The sequence below is a fragment of the Podarcis raffonei genome, chromosome 1 (assembly GCF_027172205.1).
Source record: "Podarcis raffonei isolate rPodRaf1 chromosome 1, rPodRaf1.pri, whole genome shotgun sequence".
In the NCBI taxonomy this organism is placed as follows: Eukaryota; Metazoa; Chordata; class Lepidosauria; order Squamata; family Lacertidae; genus Podarcis; species Podarcis raffonei.
The window spans coordinates 3,024,383-3,049,795 of NC_070602.1; the positions used below are offsets into that span (position 1 = coordinate 3,024,383).

The following is a 25,413-nucleotide window of genomic DNA, read 5'->3' on the forward strand; positions in this document are numbered from 1 at the left end:
ACCAGAATACTTACTTCCGGGTTTTTGGCGTTTGGGAACCAAGGCATTTGAGAACCAGGGTAACACTGTAATGGTTTTGGTGACCAGATAAGCATTTCTGTGGCACTTCTGCAAAATTCCTCATGTGCCCACTGATCCAAAAAGGTTGCAAACTCCTGGCACAAAAAAGTGCAAGAATTGAGCGTCTCCATTTGTAAAATGGCTACCTCCATCGCAAGGCTGAATTTGAATAATAATAATATTATAATAATTTATTATTTATACCCCGCCCAACTGGCTGAGTTTCCCCAGCCACTCTGGGCGGCTTCCAATCAAGTGTTAAAAACAATACAGCATTAAATATTAAAAACTTCCCTCAACAGGGCTGCCTTCAGATGTCTTTTAAAGATAGGATAGCTGCTTATTTCCTTCACATCTGAAGGGAGGTCGTTCCACAGTGTGGGCACCACTACCGAGAAGGCCCTCTACCTGGTTCCCTGCAACCTCACTTCTCGCAATGAGGGAACCGCCAGAAGGCCCTCAGAGCTGGATCTCAGTGTCTGGGCTGAACGATGGGGGTGGAGACGCACCTTCAGATATACTGGACCGAGGCTGTTTAGGGCTTTCAAGGTCAGCACCAACACTTTGAATTGTGCTCGGAAACGTACTGGGAGCCAATGCAGATCTCTCAGGACCAGTGTTATGTGGTCTCAGCGGCCACTCCCAGTCACCAGTCTAGCTGCCTCATTCTGGATTAATTGCAGTTTCTGGGTCACCTTCAAAGGTAGCCCCACGAAGAGCGAGTTGCAGTAGTCCAAGTGAGAGATAACTAGAGCATGCACCACTCTGGCGAGATAGTCCACAGGCAGGTAGGGTCTCAGCCCAGGAAAGTGGTTTCCAAACTGCTTAGCATCTCTGTTTCACATGAGTCCTCTTGAGAGAAGATATCTGTGGTGTCTAAATGCACAGGCGGCTTGGGGAATTGACCCCCCCCCCCAGACCCGGCTTACGAATGCTCCTCGTAAGTTCTGAGCAGAGCCTTCACCCTGGGGCATATTCTAAAGCAGACTTTCAAAACCTGACCCCCTCCGTATGCTTTGAACTGGTACCAGGGTTGATGGGAGTTGTAGTCCAGGACACCTAGCGAGCGCCAGGTTTGGGAAGACTGTACAAGTGGTTGTGCATAAAGCCAGAGGAGGAGCTTGTCACCAGGCTGCTATCATCTGTGCACATTTACTGCTAGAGAAACTTCTGGAAAGGCTGGTGTGTTATCTCAACGGGACAGAGTAGAGATAGCCCTTGTCAGGGCGGGGGGTTAACAAAGCAGCCATTTCAGGAGGAATGTTAGTAGCCCAGTCCTCCTTCAGAGTAAGTATGGAGTGTGCACAGGATTGCAGCATGAGTTTGCACATCACTTGAGAAGACAGGCGAACTAATACCAGTGTACTGGAAGAAGCAAAGATTGCCAGTGTTGAAGCAGTGATTCTTCAACATCAACTTCGTTGGACTGGTCATGCTGTGCAGATGTCTGATTATCGTCTTCCGAAGCAACTACTCTATTCCGAACTTAAAAATGGAAAGTGTAATGCTGGTGGTCAACAAAAGAGGTTCAAAGACTCTCTCAAAGCAAATCTTTAAAAATGTAGTATAAACACCGACAATTGGGAAACACTGGCCTGCGAGCGCTCCAGTTGGAAAACAGCCTTTACCAAAGGTGTCATGGGCTTTGAAGACACTCGAACTCAGGACTCAAGGGAGAAACGTGCTAAGAGGAAGGCACACTTGGCAAACTCTCATCGTGATCAACTCCCGTCCAGAAACCAATGTCCCCACTGTGGAAGGACGTGTGGATCCAGAATTGGCCTCCGCAGTCACTTATGGACTCCTTGTTAAAACTGTGTTTATGGAAGACAATCTTACTCAACTACGAGGGATCGCCGAAGAAGTAAGCTATTGTTCAGTAGAAACTGATTCAAAGCAGAAATATTAGTGCTGTGGAAGCAATGTACGAGAGCAATGTATGCTCAGAAATGTCTCCCTGCTCTGTTGACTCCAGTGAGTCTTAAGTCATGACATTCACCTGGGTCCCAGGTAATGACAGCCAGGTTGCAACATGAGTCAATAGTGTGATGCAGCGGCGAAACAAGCTAATGCTATTCTAAGCTGGGAAGTATGAAGAGAGCGACCAAGACGACCAAGGGTCGGGAAACCAAGCCTTATGAAGAACAGTTGAGGTATGCGTAGCCTGGAGAAGAGGAGATATGAGAACCATCTTCAAATATCTCAAGGGCTGTCCCATGGAAGGTGGAACAAGCTTGTTTTCTCCTGATCTGGAGAGTAGGACCCGAACCAATGGCTTCAAGGTACAAGGAAGGAGATTCTGACTAAACATGACAAAGAACTTTCTGACAGTAGGAGCCATTTGACAGTGGAATGGTCTCCCTCGGGAGCTGGTGGACTCTCCTTCCTTGGAGGTTTCTAAGCAGAGGTTGGGTGGCCATCTGTCATGGATGCTTTAGCTGAGATTCCTGCATTGCAGGGGATGGAGTGCACTTGGATTGAACTTTAAAAAATAAAATAAGAGCCAGGACTCACTTCCACTGCTCCTCATCCCAAAGAAACTAATCTGTTGAAAGGTCACACCTGAAGCTTGCTATTGTATGGGGGAATCAGGGAGCAGAAAACAATATCTTATATATTCCCAGCAATCACACACAAAAGTCCTTTCTATAATTTGGACATTTCATCTTTTTCGCTGCTGCGCTTTCCCCAAGGGACTTTGAAGTTATAGGGCTTTGAAGTTACGGGGAACACAGGACCAGCCTCTGTCCTTTGGATAGATAAAAAAGCTAAAATGGATGGAAGGACATATTGCATTATCTTTTGCTCTGTGTTTAAATGTATTTATAGGGGACTGTGACGTAAAGGGATTTGTATGATCCAAACCTCTTTCCCTGAGACACAACGCCACTGTGATCCCTCCTGTGTTCATGTTGTTAGGGAGGGCATCACATCCCCAAACCTTACGCACTCCCTGCTTAATGGACGTTGTAGGCTCATGCTTCTTCTTCTTCTCCTTTGGCAATCCCTCATAGCCGAGTAAATTGGCCTTCCATGAATAGGGTCTTAACAGAGAGTCTGTAAGTGACTATAGAGGTCAGTTCTGGATCCACAGTTCTGGCACAACGGGACACCATGACAGAAGCCAGACCGCACGGAAGCGGTACCTATTTATCTACTTGCACTGGCGTGCTTTCGAACTGCTAGGTTGGCAGGAGCAGGGACCGAGCAATGGGAGCTCACCCCGTCGTGGGGATTCGAACTGTCAGCCTTCTGATCGGCAAGCCCAAGAAGAGAAGAAGAAGAGTTTTGGATTTGATATCCCGCTTTATCACTACCCGAAGGAGTCTCAAAGCGGCTCACATTCTCCTTTCCCTTCCTCCCCCACAACAAACACTCTGTGAGGTGAGTGGGGCTGAGAGACTTCAAAGAAGTGTGACTAGCCCAAGGTCACCCAGATGCTGCATGTGGAGGAGCGGAGACGCGAACCCGGTTCCCTAGATTACGAGACTACCGTGGATTAGACCACAGCACCACAAGCTGTCCACGCGTTCTGTTATCCAATCATGTTGCTGAAAGGGATCATTCCCGAGCGAACCACGTAAAGAGAACTTTATAAAAGTGTCTTGAATTTTGAATTCAGGGTCTAGAAATAGGAGAATTCCTCTGGATCATTTATTCTTGCTGCAGCCTGCAATAATTGTGAATTCTTTCCATGACGCTGTTGTCTTTATTTGACTAAAGAGAACCGGCATATTTCTGGATCCGCTTTTTAGGGTAACAGCGTTAAGCCTGTGGTCCTCTAAGACCCCTAGATCCTTTCTCCATGTACTGCTACTAAGCCAGGTGCCCCACCCCCAATCTTATATTCATGCAGTCAGCAGTGCTGGCTTTGGCCCCAGACTGTGGGCGCCCAGTGTGAAGTGACCCGATATCATGATGTCATGGTGCAACGTTGTATGTGGCGACTGGGCCAGGGCTACACCTCCATCGCGGAGACTCTTTCAGGGCCTGCTGCAGCCACAGATGCACCTGGAAGCACATCCACAGTCGCAGAAGCCCCGCAAAGGAAACACAGGCCCTGGCCCAGTCACCGCCAAAGGGCGAGGGTGTCAGAGGGAAGGCAGCAGCATGCGATGATGTGGCACACATTTCAGTTGCTGGGAATGGCCACTAGAGATCAAAGTCCATTGCTGAGGCTCTTGTTCCCATCAAATGCCAGATTCGGCAAAATCCTGGAAGGTTGGTTGGTTGTGTGAGTGTTTTGCAGGGGTGGCGCTGTGGTCTAAACCACTGAGCCTCTTGGGCTTGCCAATCAGAAGATCAGCAGTTCGAATCCGCACAATGGGGTCAGCTCCTGTTGTCTGTCCCAGCTCCTGCCAACCTAGCAGTTAATTAAATTAAAAACAATTTGCAAGTGTGAGCTCCCGTTGCTCGGTCCCTGCTCCTGCCAACCTAGCAGTTCGAAAGCATGTCAAAGTGCAAGTAGATAAATAGATACCACTCTGGCGAGAAGGTAAACGGCGTTTCCGTGCGCTGCTCTGGTTCGCCAGAAGCAGCTTAGTCATGCTGGCCACATGACCCGGAAGCTGCACACCGGCTCCCTCAGCCAATAAAGCGAGATGAGCGCCGCAACCCCAGAGTCGGTCACGACTGGACCTAATGGTCAGGGGTCCCTTTACCCCTTTACCTTACACGGCAATTCTGTGGGTGCTGATTATTCATCTACCTACTGCTAGTTAAACATGGTGAAAGCTAGGGATCATCTTTTGCAATTTCATGGCATAGTCTCAAAGATGTTGCACTACCAGCCATTAAGTGGGTTGCACTACCAGCCATTAAGACCTAACCTAGTCTAGATTTAACAGTCTTCTAAATAGAAGGTAAACTTCTGCCAACCTAGCAGTTCAAAAGCACACTAGTGCAAGTAGATAAATAGGTACTGCTCCAGCAGGAAGGTAAACAGCGTTTCCGTGCGCTCTGGTTTCCGTCACAGTCTCCTGTTGTGCGAGAAGCGGTTTAGTCCTGCTGGCCACATGACCCAGAAAGCTGTCTATGGACAAACACCAGCTCCCTCAGCCTGAAAGCGAGATGAGCACCACAACCCCACAGTCGCCTTTAACTGGGCTTAACCGTCCAGGGGCACTTTACATCACCAAAGAGCACTTTGCAATACTACAGAGATGTACATACACATAGCTACGTTTGCTGAATGTTAATGCAAGTTTATTATCTCTCTTCACATCCCACCAAAATACTCTTGCATTTTCCTCCCGGTTGCTTCTCTGACGTGGCCTGAAGGGTTCACAGGTATATTAAACCAGCTCAGAGAGCATCTTCTTGCCACATGCAAAAGCAGCACATTATGCCCGGTGCGACTATTAACGGAAGGAAGCCGTGTTCCTCACAGCGCCGTCATTAAGCTTCATCACCACTCGGGGCAGTTTGCCTCCATTTACTTCACCTCCTAAAATCTAATTGTAGAAAGCCGTCACGAAAGGCTGCGGGGGATCAGTACCCCAGCAGAACGAGATGCCGGCGTGCAAAGGAGGAGAGCACCCAGTGCATGGCTCTGCCACGGTTGCAGCGGCAGGGTTGCCATGGAGGGAGCATTGCACAGTCTTCCGCAGCCTGGCACCCTCTGGGGGTGTGGGACTACAACTCCCATCAGCCCCAGCCAGCACGTCCATGATGGGAAATGTAGTCTGAAACATCTGCGAGGCACCAGGTCTGAGATGGCTGGCCTTGCGCTTGCAGAATGGTTTTTAGAGTACGTTCTTAAGCTCATCCTGACTCCCCAAGCCGGTTAAAAACACAGAAGCATTTCTGCTTCGTGGCTCCCACCCATCTCCCGCAGAAGGAGGCTTTTGCTCAGAAGTAAACCGCTCTGATTTTTATTTTATTTTTACAATCAAGCTGTGCATAAATTTTACGAAATGAGAGAAAACATAGCCACGTGTAATTAAAACGCACAATAAAACAATTCCATCAAAATGTTACAACAAACACCCCCAATAGGAATGTGCAACATGAAAGCCCATTAAAGCCAGTGGCCTGGAAACCGCAGGAGGGGAGAGATGCTCTTGTGCATAAATAGTGCTTGCTGGTTTCCCACACGGATCTGTTCGGTCACTGTTAGAACAGGATGCTGGACTTGATGGGCCTGATCCACCAGGTGATTCTTAAAACAGCTTCTTCTTCTATCCCTCGTAGCCGAATAAGATTGTCTTCCATAAACATGGTTTTAACAGTGAGTCCGTAAGTGACTGTGGAGGCCAATTCTGGATCCACACATCCGTCCACATTGGTGAGATGTAGGTTTCCGGGCGGGAGTTGATCACGGTGTGGATTTTCCAAGTGTGCCATCCTCTTGGCACGTTTCTCCCTTGCGTCCTGAGTTCGAGTGTCTTCAAAGCCCATGACACCTTTGGAAAAGGCTGTTCTCCAACTGGAGCACTCGCAGGCAAGTGTTTCCCAGTTGTCAGTGTTTCTACTACATAACTCTTAAAACAGCATAACAGTGAAGGTTCATTATTTACGCTAGCATTTGATTGACGTTGGAATGAGTATGAGTTGAGAAATAAGACTAAGACCACATATTGATATAGGAATGTATTAGATAAAATGTAAAGAATATACAATAATAAGAGTACATTCGTTTGTAAAAAAGGAATATACAATGGGATAGACAGGAAGTCTAGTGTGTTGGTATGTATATGATTTGGGGGGGAATTTGTTTTTGTTTTTTCTCTTTGTTCTTTTTGTTTGTTTGTTTGTTTCATTTTCTTTCTAGGTATATAAAATTTGTATATAATTTTTGTATACATGTTGGAAATTATATTATAGTTTACCAATGTAATATAATAATATTAACAAATAAAAAAATGCAAATAAAAAAAAACAGATTAACAGTTAAAACAGCAGTTGAACCAGAGGTTCAAGTCAGGTGACAAGAGGAGTGCCAGAGGACACCAGCAGCAGTCTTAGGACCTCTTGTATTTCAGCAGAGAGGATCTTCCGCAACAGCCTCCAAAAGCCAATAACCGCCAGGGTGTGGCAAACTTGCCAGCTTCCATGTGCTAGAGAGGTTCTGGCACATATTGCACATATTGTTAGATGCTGAAAACTCTCATATTTCTACTGGTTGTGCTGGGCCCGGGGGTAACCAGGACCGGACCAGAATCCAGAAGTTCCGCTGGGAGTCAGTCCGACAGGGTCAAGGCAGGACACGAGGCAGGAAACCAGGAAAGGACAGGCACAGGATCTCAGGCAGGATCTGGCATACAGCAGTGTTGCTCCCGCAACCTGGGGCAGGGTCCGACAGCCTTTTATCTTTGTTGGGGTAGCGGCCAGTCCTGATCCCCTGGCGACTCACCTCCCTGTCTCGCCCGGAGGCCAGCACTCCTCCTGCGAGTACTCAGGTCTCTCCTTCTCTCAGACCTCAGTCTCTGCAGCTCGGGAGACGTCGGTGGGTTACTAGACCCAGAGGCCGCCTCAACCTCCCCTGACCCAACCGGTAGTGGAGCAGCTGTAAGTGATGGCCCAGCTGGAGGCAACGAGGTAATCCCTGCATCTGGAGCCAGGGCAGGATCAGGCCCCTGAATCGGTCCAGCTGGTGCTTGTTGCAGGGGAACCTGTGCAGACTGGGGATCTTCAGGATCAGGCCCCCGGCTTGGTTCAGATGCTGCCTGAGGCAAAGGATCCGGTGCGGACTGAGACTCCTCTGGTTCCGAGTCTGAGCCCAAGTCCCAGGCCATCACACCGGTTTTCTTGGAAGAATGAGTTGACTCACAGGCCGCTTCAGATTCCTTTTGGAAAACTGTGTTTTATCTGTCTTATTTATTGCATTCTTGTAGACTGCCATGACGCTTGCTAATGTTTAGAGGTCTATAAATTTGCCAAACAAATGAATACTATTAGAGAGAGGGGGAGAAATCTCTACCTTTTTTCTCCATAGAATGCTGCATTTTATAACCCTTTGACAATCTTCCCTTCCAAGGCAGTCTTTGATTTTCTGCACTCGCCTCCCCACACACAGCCTCTCCACAAGCAGACCCTCCAACAGTCCATAGAGGAAAATCAGGATGCACATCTTTCAGGGCCGAACTCCTGTGCAAGTCACGGGACTCGTGCAAAAGCACAGCCCCCCAAAATGGGCCTCTTTTGGGGCCATGCTCTGCCAGGAGCCAAAAGAGGACATCTGGGGATTCAATTGGAAGCCAAGGTGGCTTCTGAAATTATGGGGTGTCCGATTCAAAGTGGGACATTTGAGGGAAATGTGACTCCTTTGTGACTCTCTTAAAATTGGCTAAATTAAATTGGGTGATCTCAGTACTAGTTGTTTGATGTTTTGTTTTAATTTTTATTTTCAAAGTTTCAAAACAACATTTTTTTACACACACACACACACACACACACACACACACACACACTTGTTTACATTAAACCATAATGTATATCAGTATATTTATGGGGCTCCCTGAACACCCGGACTTCTCCACCCCCACCCCTCCCTTGGCTTCCAAAATTTATCTTCCTTTTTTACTGCATCTAATTGCATTTATCTAATTGCATATATTGTCTCCCTGCTAATTTAACTTATATGTAGAATTCATCATGCGAAAGGCTGGGCTGGATGAATCCCAAGCCGGAAGAAATATCAACAACCTCAGATATGCAGATGACACAACCTTGATGGCAGAAAGTGAGGAGGAATTAAAGAACCTTTTAATGAGGGTGAAAGAGGAGAGCGCAAAATATAGTCTGAAGCTCAAAATCAAAAAAACTAAGATCATGGCCACTGGTCCCATCACCTCCTGGCAAATAGAAGGGGAAGAAATGGAGGCAGTGAGAGATTTTACTTTCTTGGGCTCCATGATCACTGCAGATGGTGACAGCAGTCACGAAATTAAAAGACACCTGCTTCTTGGGAGAAAAGCAATGACAAACCTAGACAGCATCTTAAAAAGCAGAGACATCACCTTGCCAACAAAAGTCCGTATAGTTAAAGCTATGGTTTTCCCAGTAGTGATGTATGGAAGTGAAAGCTGGACCATAAAGAAGGCTGATCGCCGAAGAATGGATGCTTTTGAATTATGGTGCTGGAGGAGACTCTTGAGAGTCCCATGGACTGCAAGAAGATCCAACCAAGTCTAGCATCTTATGACAAATATTCGGCCACATGACAAATATTCGGCCACAATTAGTCATTTCCATATGGGCACACAGGGTTAACGTCATTCCGCTTCTTCTGCAAATCCTGGACATCTGCCCCATCGCCTTTTCCAGCCCTCAGTTATATAGATATCTACATCTGTATATGTTCCATGTCCCTCCATCCCCAAAGTTGTCATTTGGGGCGATTCCAGCAAACGAGAGGAGAATCGGCCTTCAGCAGGGGAGCATTTTCACCAACCGTCATTCCCTTCCTTATACATCTTATTTCGCTGATAAGGTATTAGATACCAGCAAAATGGGATCTTGTACTGGGGACCGAAATCTCATTACAGCTGGAAGCTTCGGGAGTTTAGCGGCTTGCAGCCATCGCCGTTTCCACAATGTCTGGGGGCTTCTTTCTGATTTACTCGCTGACATCCAGGAACAGCCTCCTGGTTCTCAGGCTGTTGTCGGGAGCCTAATTATCCACAGCTCGAATGCAGCTTGTGAATTCTCAGATTTAATGCGGTGGCGGCCGCAGTTGTGGTGGCTTCCCAAATAGATCTGTCTCGGCGTGCGTGCGAAATGAATTCATACAAGCCCATTTTCCTCTGCGCTCGGAACTCATGATAAATAGGAAGCATCTGGGCAGGGTTTGGGAGAGGAGCAGGGACAGATATGGGTGATCAATTCTGGTTCGAGTCTACGGTTCCTCATGTCTTTTTCCATTTATCACACTTAGATCGGACTCACAGCTGGCGCAGCCGCAAACCGGCCTCTGCTCTTTTTACGGATTCTCGGTGTGCGAAGCAAAGGGCCTCACATCACAGCAATAATAAAAGGAGTCACACTGCAGCAGCAAACAACCGCCGGTGGAAAAGTTGGGCCATATTTTCCCCATGTTGACCCACAATTCATAGGGTCTAGCAGCCTGTTGTGGTAGGCGAGAGACAAGGGTTCAAATCCCATGCAGCTCTGATGTTGGTTGAAATTATGTCTTATTAACGATGGGGGAGAATTTTGGTGCAAATTGCATTTTAAAGAGGAGCTGCTTAGTTTGCACGCTCTGGAACAACCCACCAATCAAAACACACCCATGATTCAAAACTCACGCTTCTCGTATTGCGGGAAATCACTTTAATAAAGGCACATGGCCATTCTGCATTGAGATAAGAGTGCTGGGGCTTCGAAAAGGGGACTTTCCTCTTTGCAGGTTCAAAGAGACCGCAGAAGCCGTGACTGATGATGGAGAGAGGCAGAGCCGCCGTGAGATCACTGGGTCACTGTGAGTCAATGCTTAAGGTTTTGTAAATATTGGAATGAGTTTGTCAGGTGTGCGTGCAGGAGCCAGGCCCTGTGACCAGTAGGGCTTCACAGGACTGGGGCCTTCCAAGTTTGTTCTGGAGAGGCAAGGCGCAGCCTCACAGGTGAGGCCGATTGGTAACTCACAGCACCTGGTGGCTAGAGCCAGGAAGGGATATAAGGTCAGCATTTCCCTTCAGCTCTTTGCCACAGCAACACGTTTCCTGCCTTGCTGTGTTTGGCTTCTTGCTTCCTGATCCTCAGACCTCGGCTTCGTGACTCCTTGCTTCTCAACCCTCGGACCCTTGACTTTGTGACTCCTTGCTTCTCAACCCTCGGACCCTTGACTTCGTGACTCCTTGCTTCTCGACCCTCGGACCCTTGACTTCGTGACTCCCTGCTTCCTGACCCTCGGACCCTTGACTTCGTGACTCCTTGCTTCTCAACCCTCGGACCCTTGACTTCGTGACTCCTTGCTTCTCAACCCTCAGACCCTTGCCTTCGTGACTCCTTGCTTCTCAACCCTCAGACCCTTGACTTCGTGACTCCTTGCTTCTCGACCCTCGGACCCTTGACTCCGTGACTCCTTGCTTCTCAGCCCTCGGACCCTTGACTTCGTGACTCCTTGCTTCTCAGCCCTCGGACCCTTGACTTCGTGACTCCTTGCTTCTCGACCCTCGGACCCTTGACTTCGTGACTCCTTGCTTCTCGACCCTCGGACCCTTGACTTCGTGACTCCTTGCTTCTCAACCCTCGGACCCTTGACTTTGTGACTCCTTGCTTCTCAACCCTCGGACCCTTGACTTCCTGACTCCTTGCTTCTCGACCCTCGGACCCTTGACTCCGTGACTCCTTGCTTCTCAGCCCTCGGACCCTTGACTTCCTGACTCCTTGCTTCTCGACCCTCAGACCCTTGACTTCGTGACTCCTTGCTTCTCGACCCTCGGACCCTTGACTTCCTGACTCCTTGCTTCTCGACCCTCGGACCCTTGACTTCCTGACTCCTTGCTTCTCAACCCTCGGACCCTTGACTCCGTGACTCCTTGCTTCTCAGCCCTCGGACCCTTGACTCCGTGACTCCTTGCTTCTCAACCCTCGGACCCTTGACTTCGTGACTCCTTGCTTCTCAACCCTCGGACCCCTGACTTCGTGACTCCTTGCTTCTCGACCCTCGGACCCTTGACTTCGTGACTCCTTGCTTCTCAACCCTCGGACCCTTGACTTCGTGACTCCTTGCTTCTCAACCCTCGGACCCTTGACTTCGTGACTCCTTGCTTCTCAACCCTCGGACCCCTGACTTCGTGACTCCTTGCTTCTCGACCCTCGGACCCTTGACTTCGTGACTCCTTGCTTCTCAACCCTCGGACCCTTGACTTCGTGACTCCTTGCTTCTCAACCCTCGGACCCTTGACTTCGTGACTCCTTGCTTCTCAACCCTCGGACCCTTGACTTCGTGACTCCTTGCTTCTCAACCCTCGGACCCCTGACTTCGTGACTCCTTGCTTCTCAACCCTCGGACCCTTGACTTCGTGACTCCTTGCTTCTCGACCCTCGGACCCTTGACTTCGTGACTCCTTGCTTCTCAACCCTCGGACCCTTGACTTCGTGACTCCTTGCTTCTCAACCCTCGGACCCTTGACTTCGTGACTCCTTGCTTCTCAACCCTCGGACCCTTGACTTCGTGACTCCTTGCTTCTCGACCCTCGGACCCTTGACTCCGTGACTCCTTGCTTCTCAGCCCTCGGACCCTTGACTTCGTGACTCCTTGCTTCTCGACCCTCGGACCCTTGACTTCGTGACTCCTTGCTTCTCGACCCTCGGACCCTTGACTTCGTGACTCCTTGCTTCTCGACCCTCGGACCCTTGACTTCGTGACTCCTTGCTTCTCAACCCTCGGACCCTTGACTCCGTGACTCCTTGCTTCTCAGCCCTCGGACCCTTGACTCCGTGACTCCTTGCTTCTCAACCCTCGGACCCTTGACTTCCTGACTCCTTGCTTCTCGACCCTCGGACCCTTGACTTCGTGACTCCTTGCTTCTCGACCCTCGGACCCTTGACTTCGTAACTCCCTGCTTCCTGACCCTCGGACCCCTGGCTTCTGGACTCTCATTCCTGCTCCCACCCTGCCACCAGGTGCAGTGAGTTACCAATCGGCTTCACCTGTGAGGCCAAGCCTTGTCTCTTCAGAACAAACTTAGGAAGGCCCCAGTCCTGCGAAGCCCTACTGGTTACAGGGACTGGCTCCTGCACGCATTCCTGACACCAGGCCTGTCCCAAACTTGTATTTTCTCCCTCTGACCACACCAGAATCTGCTCAGCAGCTATAAGATTCATTTATTCAGACACAAAGGTCACACCTACCTGCACCGAATTGTCCATTGAATGGTACTATTCCTTCCCTTGATCTGGACACTAGACTATATTCTGTGACTCTGGGATGAATCTAGCTGCCGGTGTGTCTTTTCCTAGAACCCATGGGGAACATTTCAGATTGCCCCCGCGTGGGCACTGGAAGAAGATTGTGTGGGTCTTTAGATGACGAATGGCCAGGTTTTCTTTTTTGAGGGGGGCGGATTCAAGCAACTGTGTAGTTTGGAATAAACAGCCCCCTTGGTGCCAGAAACGAGCGGCATTTGATGATGCTGACATCTTGCTCCTTTGCTGGGGCTGCATGTTTCCCTCTGGGCCCCAGAAGGCAGGGAGATGGATGACTTGCCTTTCAGCAGAAAGAATAAAACACATGGAGGAATGAAATTAAAAACAGCAACGCCACCCCTCACCTTTTTGGGATTATTGAAATAGACCTGCAGCTCCGATGGAAGCATTTGTGTAGGACACACAAAGGGCTGAACCTAAGAACGTCTCTGCTGGAGAAAGCCAATCTAGCCCAGCATCCTGTACCCACAGCAGCCAACCAGATAAAACAATAGAATAATAGAACTGCAGAATTGTAAGGGATCCCCAAGGGTCATCCAGACCAACCCCCTGCAATGCTAAAGAATCCCTGGCAGGTGGCCACCCAACCTCAGCTTAAAATCCTCCCATGCAAATCGCTGCCAAAAGATGGAGAGCAGAATACAAGATCGGAAAAATGAGAAACGGAGGGAAACAGTAACAGGCAGATTTCACCCCTCCCTAGCTGATCAGTTTGAAAGTGGGGTGGATGACCTTGGAAGATGGTAGACTCTCCTTCCTTGGAGGTTGGATAGCCATCTGCCAGGAATTCTTCAGCTGTGATTCTTGGAGAAGATGACTCTTGGGACCCCTTTCAACTCTTATTCTGTGGTCCTTTCCCACGGTAGGGCTATGCTTTGGTGTTACTTACTGTTGCAATAACTTGGCAGATATCAAAAGCTGCTCTTGTGCTGGGTGAGGGCTTTTATATCCCATCCGTTTGAAGACGGGGATAGAGGTGAAACCAGAGGCACATTTGACTAGGACTTCATTTGTCCCCACTGACTTCTCATAATCTTTTCAGTTCAAAGCCGCCTCTGATCCTTCCAGAGGGCCATCGCAGCTTGAAATAAGGAGCTGGCCGAGGCAAAACCAGCCAACACATCTGAGGAAACGGGGCTTTCAAGCATCCCAGCAGGATGAAACCCAGCAGTTTCAGACAGCTGCAGACGAGTTTGTTGCGAGGCAAATTGAATTTAATAAGCTTCAATCGCCACCTACGGTGATGATCACCTACCTCTTGGTGAAAAACCGTCGTGTTCTAGGAAGCAGTTGCTGCATTTTTAACTCCACAGCCCGCTTCCGATTAGGATTGGGGGAGGGATTTGATACCATTGCATTTAAGGGCACATCTAGCAAGTTTTCACTTTCTGAAACAATACGAGAGCTGAAACGCAGCTATCCTTGGAAATTCGCAGCCCACCAAATTTAGTGATTCGGTTCTCCAACCAGTGTTTACAAAACTGCATCTCTCAGGGAAAGGTGTGCGTCAGAATGAATGTATTAGTGAAAACAATACACAGGAATGCATTATACTAGGAGAAATTGCTTGCAAAAATATTTGTTAGACAAAAACTCATAAAAATTCACACTAAAATGCAAAAGAACATTTCTGTGGGGTTTTTAAAGAAAAGTCTGCAATTTGCTGCAGAAATGTGGAAAATTGAATCAGAAACGTGGAAAATGAGAAACAGAGAAAAATACAATGGCTAAATCTTTCCATCCCTAATTCAGATATAAGAGGGAACCCTAGTCTGTCTCTTGACGGGACGATGAGTGGTGCGCGAAAGGGCTCTGGAGAGGCGCTGGCAGCAACAAAGCCCGAATTGAGCCTGCTTATGATGGCGGCCGCTGGAGCGCTAACGCTGCTGCTGCTGTTACCAAGAAAGCCCAGCCCCCTTCTGCTCACCTCTGTTAACGGAGGAATCCAAGGGCTCCCTTGGTATCAAACCATCCCCCTTTGATAGTCCGTCCTTCATGGAGCAAAATAAAAGTGGACCGATGTAAATCCAATGTACGGTTGATTTACTATGAATTTATAACAAAAACAGAAATGTCATGTGTGAGTGTGTGTGTGTTGTGTTTGTACAAACTGAATGATTGGGGGGTTACTGCAACACCTCTAGGCAGGGCAGGGAGAAGCCAGGAGGAGGGAGGGAGGAGGCGCTGCTGAACGTACGCGCTGGCGCAGCCCGAACGATCAGATCCACGCCGATTCACGCGGCAATTCCCGAACCGTCCGTGGGCTGGATCCAGAAGGCAACTGGGCCGGATCTGGCCCCCGGGGCTTAGTTTTCCTACCCATGCTCTGAGGCTTCTCCTCTTTTGGAGGTTGTTCAGAACACCCTTCTTGGCCATGAGATCTTCTTCATGGAAGGCTCTCCTAAAAGGAGGATCACCTGGCACCAACTGCGATGCCATTCGGGTGCCGAAGATGATATTATTCATAGAATTATAGAGTTGGAAGGGACCCAGAGGATCATCTGGTTCAACCCCCTGCAATGCAGGAATATGCAGCTGTCTTCGCATACAGGGATCAAACCGGCAACTTTATTATTATTATTATTATTATTATTATTATTATTATTATTATTATTATTGTCAGCGCTGCCCAAGGTCCCAGCTCACACAAGACCAACACTGCTTCTTGCTCAAGTTTAAAAGTCTTTATTGAAGTTCAGTCTCATTTCCAGACGCGCAGCGCGCAACGCTACATCTATCCGTCAGATCGTAGAAGTCCCATCTGAATCTCCTCCCCCCTGACACCAGCTTAAGATTCTAGCCTTACTCCACCTCTTCCTCTGTTCCTTCTTTCTCTGGGTCCTTCTGCTAGTCGGAGTCTCAGCCCTCCTAGATTCTTCTGACGCTGATTCTCCCGACTCCTCCCCCCCCCTCTTTCGGGCTTTAGGACCTGGCTCCCAATCCGGGTTTTCTGCTGTCCCGCGCTCCTCCACATTTGAACTTGGCGCGCGCGCGCAGCCTCCCACTTTCCTTCTGACCGTTACACTTGTGTCACTGCTCCCCCTTTCGGGGAGGCTAGCTGGACCTGGCCTTCCCTCCGTTTCCCCACTCCCCGATGGAGGAGAAGCTGGTCCTGACTCACGTGACTCTTCCCCCCCACTGTGCTCTGGTGGGGGAACTGGCCCTACTCCTCCGCTGCTCCTTTGGAACTCCCCTCTGGTTCCTTGTTTATGGATCGTCCCCTCTGGGATTCGCCTCGCCCTTACCATAGGCGCCCTCTCCTGGGAATCTTCTGATTCGCTGGAGAAGCTCATGGAATCTCTCGGTCCACTGTCATATTCCCCTACGCTCCCCTCTGATTCCTCTCCTCCGCTCTCTATCTGCTCTCTCCCCTGCTCTTCTGCTCCTGAGCCTCTGACAATTATTATTATTATTATTATTATTATTATTATTTGCAGCCCATCTGACTGGGCAGCTCCCAACAGAACATTAAAAACACAATAAAACATCAGCCGTTAAAAACTTCCCTGAACGGGGCTTCCTTCAGATATCTTCTGAAAGTCATATAGTTGTTTCTCTTGGTGTGTTATGCTCGAACCGACTGAGCTATTCTGAAACGCAATTCACCTAGGCATTTTCAGAGCCTACTGTGAAGTGGTAAACGATGGGGGTGTTTTTAAAAATAAAATAAAAATCTGTGCTCCTTAATTTTTAAAGACCGGGTTTCATGCTGCTGTTGCTGTGTTTTGTGTTTAGTTAAATGACCCTCCTACTTTTATGAAGTTCTGCAGGAGCCCCTTAGCGCCCCCCTTGTCCCTTCTCTGCATGCCCACAGAGTCTGCAAATGGAGAAACAGAACCTTCTCTCTCTCTCCTTTTTTTTGGGGGGGGGGAAGAAAGACAAATTTGCATGCCTGAACCAGGGAGCCCTGGCACAGTTTATCTCCCTATGATCTCCCCCCTGATGTTCCTTCTCAGTTGGGTACCACTCCCTGCAGCCAAGTTGGCTGGGATGCTTCGGGAAGGTAAGCAGCAGGGAGAGGGTTTAGCATCTTCAATTACACCTTTTCCCCCCGTAAAAGAAACTCTGCCGTATTGATCTGCAATTATTTCTGTACGAATAAAGTTTCTTTTTAAAAATTACTTTAATTGCCATCATGTCCTGGCACCGGTATATAGCGCCTTCGAACGTATTCCCCGGGGTTTTCTGCTCTCTTTTCTGCATTTTCCTTTTTAATGCTGAAATACCTTTCTTTATGGGGTGTGTGAGCAATAATAAACAGCTATGAAGGTGGTGATTATGGAAATGTTTCTCCCTATTCAGTCCAGATGGAAAGGCAGGCACCTTCCTCCCTTCCGCAGCTGCACGTTTCGTGAATCATAAAAATGCCAGCCTTGCCCTTTCGCAGGAGATGGGCCACGATTCTTCGTGGGGGCAGTGGCTGCGGTTATGCAACACTTTAACATTTATCGTAGAAATCTTACTCGCACGTGGCATAAGGAATGAACAAGATTGGCAGGAAAGAACAAAATGAAAACATTGTCATTCATTCTGTTAGGACTGATTGCAGCTGCCTTTTAAAAACCTTTCCAATTTTGTTTGAATTTCTTGTAGTAGTAGGAACCAGGCAGAGGGCCTTCTGGGTGGGGGCACCCGCCCTGTGGAACGCCCTCCCACCAGATGTCAAAGAGAACAACAACTACCAGACTTTTAGAAGACATCTGAAGGCAGCCCTGTTTAGGGAAGCTTTTAATGTTTAACAGACCACTGCATTTTAATATTTTGTTGGAAGCCGCCCAGAGTGGCTGGGGAAACCCAGCCAGATGGACGGGGTATAAATAATAAATTTTTATTTTTATTATTAGGTCTTTCTTTAGATCTGGACGATGTTTTGGTCCCCAAATTACACTGTTTTTTGTCCAGTAAGATGAAAAATTTCCAGCTTAGGTTGGTGACAATTGTTAGACTCATTAGCAGGAAGGCCCATGTCACGTATGCAAGAATGAGACCCAATAAACAAGACAGGCAAGGATCAGTGAAAGGGGAGAGTTCTGACACACACAGTAAAAAAATGGGTTGAATAAGTTGAATTTCAAGGACTGTGGTCAGATGAGAGATGGTGATGTGCGCTCAGACCTCTAGGTATAGGGCGGCATATAAATAATAATAATAATAATAATAATAATAATAATAATAATGTGCTCAGGTGGCCGAAGGTGGTTGGGTAGAGGTTTAACACCTAAGTTGATGTATATTTTGCCTATATAATGTGTGTTCTAAGGAAACTGCTCCTGCGGACACTTGAGACTATGGTGGAATCCACACACACAGAAAAAATGCTGTGAAAATACTTTGCTTTAAAAACTGTGAAAAATATATTGAAGGGAGAGGGAAGGTATTCCCTCTATTTTATATTTAAGTAAATTGCTCTGATAAATTGCTCTGATAAATTGCTCTGATAGATTGCTTGCTTTGCTGAGTTTGGAAGAGGCCCACTTCCTCTTTCTGCTGGCTAGCAGAGAGAGCAGCGGCTTTGCTGAGAGGCCGGCTTCCTCTTTCTGCTAGCTAGCAGGGAGGCCCCATTTCCTTTGTTTTCTCTCAGCTAGCAGTTGCTTGCTATATTTGGCCAGACGGTCGTTTCTTTTTTTTTGCACATGCTTCCTGCTGCAGAAACGCAAGAGACAAGGAGCACACAAACAAGGGAGGGAAGGGTACTTTCAAGGTATAAGAAAGTTTGCAAATGTGAAATTGGGCGCAGCCAGTTTTGCAGAAGCTATTCTGCTGGTTGCCCCAGCATGCTGTTTTGTTTTTTTTTCAAATAAATCTCTTTTCTCCGACCAAGACGTCTCTGGAGTAGTTTCTCCCCTCTGCCCACGGGGTCAGGCGGACCGCTGGACCCTCCAGGGTTAAAGATAAGGCTTCAGTTTTGGGGGCTCGTGTCCGGGATAGGTCCCCACCCCACAGACGGTGGGCCGAGGGGCCAGACTCGACCGAGGTGAGCAACCAAGAGTGGTGTTCGCGGTTTCCAGGCGCCACCCTGCCAGTTTGTGGGGGGAGATCGCTACATCGTGCCTGCGCCGAAGACACCCGGTCGAGGGAGAAAAGAGAACGGCCGAAGGAGGGGTCCGCAGCGGAACAGGTGAGCCCAAAAAAGGGAAAGGGCGTGGTAGGAAGCCTGATCAGCTTCCCCTGGCTGTGAGCAGTAGAGTGCCGCCAGGAAAGGGTCTGGCTGTGAGCAGTAGAGTGCCGCCAGAAAAGGGATAAAGGGTCTGGCTGTGAGCAGTAGAGTGCCGCCAGAAAAGGAACAAAGGAACTGGCCGTGGCAATAAGGTGCCGCCCCGCCAGACAGGGACGGGAAAAGGGAAAAGGGGAAACAGAGGTGGCAGTAGAGTGCCGCCAGTAAGGTTGGGGAAAGGGGAAACAGAGGGAAAATTATTTTGGTGTGTTTTGTGTGTTGCATGTTGGAATTATATTGGGGTGTGTTTTGTATGTTGCATGTCAGATACTCCAGTGGCTGAATTGTCAAGTGTGGGCCGGGGCTTAGCGTCCCCTTGGCCGAGCGATTGCAGGATTGTGCATTCCTTGGCAGCGCGAGCTCGTCCAAGTCACAATCTGTAGTGTGTGGAGTGTGAGAGGATTTTAAGCCCGGTCAGGAGCGGAGTATCTGGAAAATGGGATCCGGAGGCAGCAAATGTACCCCTTTGCAGTGTTTTTTGAATAATTGGAAAGCAGCCACGAAGAATGACGATTGGGGCTTTAAATTGAAAAGGGAGCGCCTTAGAACACTCTGTGAAGTGGATTGGCCCACCCAAGGAACAAATTGGCCCTCAGAGGGGACCTTTGACTTGCAATTGATAAACCCCTTGTGGCGGAACATAGTCAATGTCCATCCAGACCAAATCCCTTATATCTCCACTTGGAAAAAGAATGTGGAAGAGAACCCCCCCTGGTTGACAGATTGTCGTGCAGCCTTTGGACAAGGAGCCAGGGTGTGTGCCGTGACAAAGCCAAAGCCCCCAGTCTTGCAGGACCCTGAAGGAGAGGGAGAGGAAGCTTTAAGACCCCCTCCCCCGTATGTCCCACCAACCGCACCCCCAGTGCCAGCCGATCTGGTCTCAGGTCTCCCTGGACCGGCCCCGCAGCCTGAGGAAGAAGCGGGGGGGGGAGCCCGAGAAACATGAAAGTGCAGATGATGAGGAAGAAGATGTGGAGAAGTTCAGAGAGAAGCTGGAAAAACAAGTAAAGCAAGGAGAGAAATGGGCAGAGAAAGATGACGAGAGGGTGAGAAGGGAGATTGGACCATGGAAGAACGAGGTAGATGTGGCACTACACCTATTGGATGCAGCCACATGTAGGCCAAGACAGACAAAGAAGAAACAGAAACATTTAATGAAGGCATGCGAGGGAGCCAAAAGGCACGAAGCAAGGAAAGAGGAAGAGGAGTCAGCAGCGAAAATAGCCCCTCTGCGCCGAGTATATGACCCCCCAGGGCCCCCGGGACCAGGTGGGGCAGCAGCAGCACGGACCTACACGGTCCAGCATATACCCTTTTCAAGTGCAGATGTTTGTAATTGGAGGAACCAGAATCCCTCCTTTGAGGAAAACCCAGCAAAGATTATAAAATTGTTTGAAGGGATTTTCAAAACCTACAATCCCACTTTTGATGATGTGCAGTATCTGATGGATGCACTATTAACTACAGAAGAGACCAGGCGAATACACGCCGAGGCACGGGCTCATATGAGAGCAGAACAAGTGGCGGAAGCCAACATTCCAAATATTTACCCCGAAAATACACCAAATTGGGATTATCAAACAAATGATGGCCAAAACACCCTCACTACCTATCGCCAGTACGTGTTAAATGGTATGAGAAGGGCAGCCAGGAAACCCACTAACTTTGTGAAGGTCAGAGAGGTAGTGCAGGGGAATGAAGAGGCCCCAGGAGCATATTTAGAACGCCTGAAGGAAGCTTACCGCCAGTATACTCCTGTGGACCCAGATGAGGCTGCCAACGCCCCTATCATAAAAGCTGCCTTTGTAGCTCAGGCGGCGGCCGATGTCCGCCGAAAAATCCAGAAACACGAGGGGTTCATGGGACACACCCTTGAGTGGATGTTGGAGATAGCTCAAACCACTTACAATCAGAGAGATGAGGAGGCCCAGAGAAAAAAGGAGAAGTATCAAGCAAAAAAGTTGATGGCGCTACAGGCCACCACACCTACCCCTCAGGAAAGAGGAAGTGCCCGGGGAGGAGGGCCAGTCCGCGTGGGGAGGAACCAGTGCGCCATCTGCCGGCAGGAAGGGCACTGGAAAAGAGAATGCCCACAGGCTCACTCAGGGGGAAGAGGACGAGGAGTACGAGGAGGACGAGTCCCAGGCTCCATTCCCGTGGGACCCGGACAGGAACTGAGGCCTTGGACATCAGCAAATAACAGCAGGGGTAGAGGACGTGGACAAGGACCCCCCTGGTACCCCCCAGCCCAAGGACAATCTGGCGCAATGAGCCTGAGGGAAGAGGAAGAATATTAGGACAGACCGGGCCCAGCTGATTTAGGTTCCCGTGAGCCCATGGTCAAACTACAAACAGGGAACCGAACCATCCCCTTCATGGTTGATACAGGAGCTGCCCACTCTGTTTTGCCTGTACCAGTGTCCAAGCCCACCAAGCAAACGGTTAACATAATAGGAGCTACAGGCAAATCACAAAGGGCCCCATTCCTACAATCTGTTGTCTGCCGCCTGGGTGGCCAAGTGGTCCAACACAAGTTTTTGTACATACCAGAGTGCCCCATCCCATTATTGGGCCGAGACCTGCTTTCAAAATTGCAAGCCCAGATCTCCTTCCAACCGACAGGCGAAGTAACAATGACCACAGGGCCAGCAGGAGAGTTTTCCCTAGAGGTACCCTTGAGGGAACACTGGCGCTTGATGGTGGTAAAAGAAGAGGAGGGACCCATCCCCGCCAGTATTCTGGAACAAGTGAACCCTGCGGTATGGGCTGAAGGCAATCCTCCAGGAATGGCAAGGAACATCCCACCTATAATAGTCAAGCCCAAGCCATTTGCTAACCCTGTGGCAGTAAACCAGTACCCAATCCCCCGGCGAGCTGCAGAAGGAGTATGGGTCCATTTAGAGCGGTTACTTCGCCATGGCATTTTAAGGCAGTGCCAATCTCAATGGAATACCCCACTCTTGCCAGTAAAGAAGGAAGATGGCGGGTATCGTCCTGTCCAAGACCTTCGATTGGTTAACCAGGCCGTGGAAACCCTCCACCCCAATGTGCCCAACCCTTATACGCTGCTGAGTCTAATACCTCCCACCGCATGTTACTTCACCGTGCTGGACTTGAAAGATGCATTCTTTTGCTGCCGCCTAGCGGAGGAGAGCCAGCCCCTGTTTGCCTTTCAATGGACAGATCCAGGAACAGGCACTAGGGTGCAATATACGTGGACCAGGCTTCCACAGGGCTTTAAGAACTCTCCAACTCTCTTTGGAGTTGCACTGGCCTCGGACCTGTCTAGCTTCCCCACTGGCCCACACAGAATTCTGATGCAATACGTAGATGATTTGCTCCTGGCCTGTTCAGACGAGAACACGTGTATGGAAGCCACCAAAGACTTGCTGAATCACTTAGCCGAGGCAGGATACCGAGTATCTAAGAAAAAGGCCCAAATATGTCAGCCCACTGTGAAATACCTTGGATTTGATATATCTCATCAGCGGCGAGCCCTGAGGGAGGAAAGGAAGCAAGCTATTACCCAGATTCCAGAGCCAAAGAACCGCAGGGAACTCCGTGGCTTTCTGGGATCAGCAGGGTTCTGCAGAATATGGATACCAGATTACAGCACAATTGCCAAGCCTCTGCATGAATCCACCAGAGGAACTGAAAAAGACCCCTTTGTGTGGGGAGAAGAACAACAGCAGGCCTTTAAGAACCTAAAAAGGGCATTACAGCAGGCACCAGCGCTAGGCATTCCAAATCCTGAGAAGCCTTTCTCCCTGTTTGTGGATGAGGACCAGGGAACAGCAAAGGGAGTGTTATGCCAGAAATTGGGAAGCTGGCAGCAGCCCGTGGCATACCTATCTGAGCGCCTGACGCCTACTGAACAAGGTTTACCGCCCTGCATGAGAGCAGTTGTGGCAGTAGCCACTTTATTGAACAAAGCAGACAAATTCACCTTTGGCCAAGACACTGTGTGACCCCGCATGCAGTCCCAGCTCTGCTTGACATGAAGGGTACCTATTTCCTCTCCCAAGCGAAGATGAGAAAGTGTCAGATGTTATTGCTGCATCCGCGTTTGAAGTTCCAGGTCACCACCGCCCTCAACCCAGCTACCCTGTTGCCGGTAGGAGAAGGTGAGGAGCCACCGCACGATTGCATTGAGGTTATGGACGAAGTGTATTCTAGCAGGCCTGACCTCAAAGATGAAGCAAACCCTCACTGGCCTTCATGGTTTGTGGATGGAAGCAGCTTTGTTGAGGCTGGACAACGAAAAGCAGGCTATGCAGTGGTAGCCCTGGAAGACCAGGTGATCGAGGCAAAGGCACTCCCACCTGGAACATCGGCCCAGCTAGCAGAGCTAGTTGCACTCACCAGAGCCCTGAACCTGGCAAAGGGACAGAAGATAAACATTTATACTGACTCTAAGTATGCATTTCTGACTTTACATGCCCATGGAGCCTTGTGGAAGGAAAGAGGTTTGCTTACCTCCAGAGGAAATCAGATGGCCCACCCACAAGCCTTATTGGACCTCCTGGATGCAGTATGGGAACCCGAGGCAGTAGCAGTTATCCATTGTTATGGACACAAAACTGGACCAGGGGAAGTAGCCAGAGGAAATCGACTAGCAGACAGAGTGGCCAAGGAAGCAGCCCGGGAACCAGCTCCCGCGTCAGTTATTGGAGCACTGGTCCCCGAAAAGATCTTGAATACCGCTGATAAGCCAATATACACCAAGAAGGAAAGGGACACCGCAAATGCCCAGGAACTGACTATGTCCAAAGAAGGATGGTACCTTACTCATGATGACAGAATATGGATCCCTGAGTCCTTGTCCCGACAGATAACCCAAAGATACCATGAATCCACCCACATGGGACCAGATGCCACAACCACACAGCTGAGGCAGTGCTTTTATATAGCCCATCTTTACCAATTGGCAGCCCAGATCTCCAGGCAGTGCCCGTTATGCCAAAAGAACAACCCCAGAACAGGACCTTTGGCTCCCCCGGGAGTCCAACATATTGGAACTGCACCCATGGAAGATCTTGTTGTGGACTTTACTGAATTACCTCGTTGTGGACTGCACCGCTACTTGCTGGTGGCGGTGTGCACCTATACTGGATGGGTTGAGGCATGGCCTACTAAAACTGAACGGTCCTCTGAAGTCTCGAGGTGTCTCCTGAGGGAGATCATACCCCGTTATGGCCTGCCCAGAACTATTGGCTCTGATAATGGCCCAGCGTTTGTTCATGCGGTGTTGCAGGAACTAGCCAAAGTTCTGCAAATCAATTGGAAATTGCACACCGCCTATAGGCCTCAGAGCTCAGGAAACGTAGAAAGAATGAACAGGACTTTGAAAAATCAGTTGTCCAAGCTAACCCAGGAAACAGGCTCTAACTGGGTATCTATGTTACCCCTTGCCTTATTAAGGGTCAGAAGCCTACCCCAAAAGCGTACCCACTTATCACCCTTTGAAATAATGTTTGGGAGACCAGTCCCTTATGTTAGGCTACTGACTCCTCACGTCACTCGAGATGTACAGCTTGATAACTATGTGCAGTCACTCTCCCGAGTTCTTCTTTCTCTTAACAGGTGGACCCACGAACGCACCCCGTGTGTTCTGACTGAACCCTTGCACCAGTTCGAGCCGGGTGACGAAGTGTGGATCAAAGACTGGGCCCAGACACCTCTACAACCGTGTTGGAAGGGTCCTCACACTGTCCTGCTGTCCACACCCACTGCTGTAAAAGTCACTGGCATCACCCCGTGGGTCCACCACACCCGAGTGAAGAGAGTTGTGTCTGACTGGTCAGCTACGCCAAATCCTGCTAATCCACTGAAGCTGACCATCTCCAGGAGACCGCCAGACGACCGCCCTGCTGGTGTCACTCCGGACGCTGACACTTCTACGCACGGCTGAAGAATTGGATGGGAGGGACGCCCGCCGGCAGCGCCCCCAACGTTCCAGTTAGTCAGACCCGACCGCCTGACAATTCCGAGGTCCCCGAGAGGACTCTAGTGTGTATTGTTTGGTGCGAGGGTGCCCCGGTGGGAATTCTTACGCCTAGCATTTGCCGCCTAAACGCAGCTGTCTATTCGTGTGGATGTGTGGTAGCCCATCCCCCTTGGCTCCCGTCCTCCTGGGGTTTGCGCCTTCCACCAACTCACCGAAGCTATAATCACCCATCTGGCACTCCCGGTTTCTACGTCCACACTATAGGGTTTGACGCCTGGGCGCATCCACTTCCCCGTCATTTGGATCGGCCCGAGGTCCC

At 49.4% G+C, this 25,413-nt stretch overlaps 1 protein-coding gene across 1 annotated transcript; it reads left to right on the plus strand.

Annotated features, from left to right (window-relative positions):
- The first annotated feature begins 19,986 nt into the window (after nucleotides 1-19,986).
- LOC128402077 (uncharacterized) lies at nucleotides 19,987-25,058 on the plus strand. Its single transcript, XM_053365885.1, is given in 5 exon segments — nucleotides 19,987-21,029; nucleotides 21,145-21,303; nucleotides 21,450-23,104; nucleotides 23,107-23,314; nucleotides 24,731-25,058. Coding segments are annotated over 5 exon segments (3,393 nt in total).
- Nucleotides 25,059-25,413: the final 355 nt, after the last annotated feature.